The 3,570-nt window shown below is 41.1% G+C and overlaps 1 protein-coding gene across 1 annotated transcript; it reads left to right on the top strand.

Annotated features, from left to right (window-relative positions):
- The first annotated feature begins 2,564 nt into the window (after positions 1-2,564).
- On the top strand, positions 2,565-3,227 carry LOC114171341. The gene has a single exon (XM_028056440.1). It carries the CDS (start codon positions 2,565-2,567, stop codon positions 3,225-3,227), a length of 663 nt encoding a protein of 220 aa, XP_027912241.1.
- The last annotated feature ends 343 nt before the right edge of the window (positions 3,228-3,570 follow it).

The raw sequence follows: 3,570 nt of genomic DNA, 5'->3' as shown, positions 1-3,570 counted from the left end.
TTGCTAGTCTAAGGTAGCATTTTAGGCGGTGGTTGAGAAGTAAAACTCTAGAGAGTGTGCTTGAATTCTTCCTCTCACCTTCACCATATTTTGGTAAGTTTTGAGCCATCAATTTCTTGCTTGAGTGAGAGCTAACCAATGCCTTTCGCATAGTTTGTTTGCTATTTTTGTTCATTATTTTGGCCAGGTTTTGTTGCTGTTTGGTGTTGCATTTTGCATCCACAAGGGGTCCAAATATTCCTCCAATTGGTGTATACTTCAAAGCCATCAACTAAGGCTTCATTTGGCACCAAAGTGCTCTTGGGAGTGCATCACTTTGCTGTCCAAAATTGTGGTGTTCAAGTTGGCCTTGGGTGTAGCTTCCAACACCAATTTCAAGCATTTTTGTTGGCCATTGTGGCTTGTAATTGTTGCATCTTTTAGTTTACTAGTTTTTCTACAATTTGGTCACTTCTTTTGGTCAATTTCGAGCATCCTTTGTGCCTTATTTTCTACTTAAAGTTCTCTAAAAGTTTGGTGCTCTTAGGTTGCTCCTCTTTGCCTAAATTTTGTGTACCAATTTTAACTCTCTTTGAACTTGTATTTTGGCCTACTTAGGTGTCTTGGGGAACCACAAGGTGTTCAATCCCATTTCCTAAGTAGAACCTTTCTCCTCCATTAGTAATTCGCTTTTAGTTGTAAGTGTGTTGAAAGTTCTAAGTGCTTTCTCACCTTACATTAGGCCGCATAGCTTATATTCAAGTTTTCACGTTGTTTAGTGACTTAAAATTTTGAGACCAAAGTCTCTACATATTTTTGGCCAATTAGGGGTCCGTCTTTAGTGTTTTATGGATTTCTTTGTTCTTTGTTCTTTGTTGACAACTAGTGTCTAGTGATTGTCATCATTTCGCACCTAGCCATTGTGTGAAATTCTTTCAAACTTCCCCAAGTGTGCCTTGGCTAGGATTTGCTTTGGTTATTAAGTGGTCTTTTTAGACTCACCTCGCCTACTTGGAGGTTCACTTGTGTTCTTAAAACTTTTATTCACACTTTGTCTCAAGTGCTAGATCGTGTCAATCATGAGCACTAAAAGGGCTACACGTGCACGGGTGCAGACCCAACAAAATTTACCACAACCCACACAACATAACACTAGTGCGGATGATGAGGGTGATGTTTCCCCTCGTATGCTTCACAAACTCACCAAAGAGGTGAGTGACATCAAGGCTCAAATGGCTGCCATGCAAGCCAATTTGCACTTCATATCTGAGCAATTAAGGAATCCTCCACACACTCACTGTGCTTCTCCTAGATCTTCTCGCCCCCCATCAAGACATCATCATGATCTTAGTGGCGAGGAGGAGGATTTACAACGCCCCTTTCCAAGGCAATCTCCTCACACTAGGAGACAAAGGCGTGTTCCTCCTCACCCTAAAGAAACAAGAATAGATTTGCCTCCTTTCCATGGAAAAGACAATGTTGAGGCATATCTAGATTGGGTGGCAAAAGTTGAACAACTGTTTGACAACCACGTGGTTGAGGAAGAGAGACATGTCTCTCTTGTTGTCCTCAGCTTCCAAGGTCATGCCTTAAATTGGTGGACAACCCTTGTCCTCCAAAAGCGAAAGAAAGGCCTTCCCGAGATTGAATATTGGTTTGATCTCAAAGAGGCCCTCCATGCTCGTCATGTTCCTTCATACTACAAAAGAGAGCTTATGGATAAACTCCAAAGGCTCCAACAAAGAACCATGCCTGTGGAGGAATATAGGAAAAAGATGGAGTTGTGCATATTGAGGGCTAGGATAGATGAGGAAGAAGATCTAACCATTGCTAGGTTCTTGAGTGGTCTAAACTACAACATAACAGATAGAGTTGAGTTGCTCCCATATCAAAATTTAAATGAACTTGTTCAAATGTGCATCAAAGTGGAGCAACAACTCTTGAGGAAACCTATTCGCAAGGATTCTTCACTCTCTTTTTCAAAATCTGATTTTCAAAAGAAAGATTTTTCTCATATCAAGGAGACCGCTCATACACCCAGCAAAAGGTCAAGATAAGGGTGAGACCTCCAAGCGAGGTAGTGAGATCAAGTGTTTTAAGTGTTTAGGTAGAGGTCATGTGGCATCACAGTGTCCTACCAAGTGCACCATTGTGCTAAAGGGCCAAGACCTCTACAGTAGTCAAGAGGAGTCTTCTAAGGAATCTTCCTCTTATAGTGACTCCCCACTGACAAGTCCTCCAAAGATAAACATCATTCCTACCCTCAAGAAGGGTCTCTCTTAATGAATAGGAGGCTTCTCAATAACCAACCAACCCTTCCTCTCAATGATTAAAGAGAAAACATTTTTCACACTCACTGTGACGTTTTGAACAATACTTGTTCTTTGATCATTGATAGTGGGTCTTGTTGCAACTGTTGTAGCACAAGAATGGTTGAGAAGTTGAACTTGACTTTGTTACCCCATCCCAAAACTTACAAACTTCATTGGCTTAATGAAGATGGGGATCTCGAAGTCAAGCATCAAGTGTTGGTTAAGTTCTCTATTGGAAAGTACAAAGACAAAGTTTTATGTGATGTAATTCCAATGGAAGCTTGCCATATTCTCTTAGGTAGGCCGTGGCAATTTAACCGCAAAACCACCCACCATGGCCATACCAATGAGATCACCCTCCAACATCATTCCAAAACTTTTGTGTTACATCCCCTCACTCCTACTCAAGTTGCTAGTGACCAAGCTCAAATGAAAGCTAAGAGGGAGGAAGAGAGTTCCACTAACTCTACTAAATTATCCAAGGCTTCTAAGACAAAGATAGAGGAAGTCTCTCCTTCTAAGGATGTTCATCATGAAGTGTTTCTCACTCATAAAACTCTTTTACAAACTCTTCATGTTGAACACCCTTCCTACCTTTTGTTGTGTCATGCTGTCCTTACATGTCTCCAACATCCTTCACTTAAGGACCTACCTCCTTCTGTTTGTGCTCTTCTCCATGAATTTGCGAATCTTTTCCCTAAGGATGGTCCCCCAAGCCTCCCACATTTTAGAGGAATAGAGCGCAAAATTGATTTTATCCCAGGGGCCAGTCTACCTAATAGACCAGCCTATAGGACAAATCCAATTGAGACTAAAGAGATAGAGACTCAAGTGATCGAGTTGTTAGACAAAGGATGGGTCCAAAAGAGTCTTAGTCCTTATGTTGTTCCCGTGTTGTTGGTGCCCAAAAAAGATGGCAAATGGCGCATGTGTTGAGATTGTAGGGCCATCAACAACATTACCATAAAGTATAGGCACCCCATCCCTAGACTAGATGATATGTTGGATGAATTGCATGGGGCCAAAATGTTTTCAAAAATAGACCTTAAAAGTGGTTATCACCAAATTCGAATTGCCAAAGCTGATGAGTGGAAAACCGCTTTCAAAACTAAATTTGGTCTATATGAATGGTTAGTCATGCCTTTTGGCCTAACCAATGCTCCTAGCACATTCATGCGACTAATGAATCATGTCTTACGGGATTGTTTGGGGAAGTTTGTGGTTGTTTATTTTGATGACATTTTAATTTATAGCCACAGCTTCAAAGTTCATCTAGGAC

This window comes from Vigna unguiculata, unplaced genomic scaffold, assembly GCF_004118075.2.
Source record: "Vigna unguiculata cultivar IT97K-499-35 unplaced genomic scaffold, ASM411807v1 contig_207, whole genome shotgun sequence".
Taxonomy (NCBI): Eukaryota; Viridiplantae; Streptophyta; class Magnoliopsida; order Fabales; family Fabaceae; genus Vigna; species Vigna unguiculata.
This window is presented reverse-complemented; position numbering and strand designations above follow the sequence as displayed.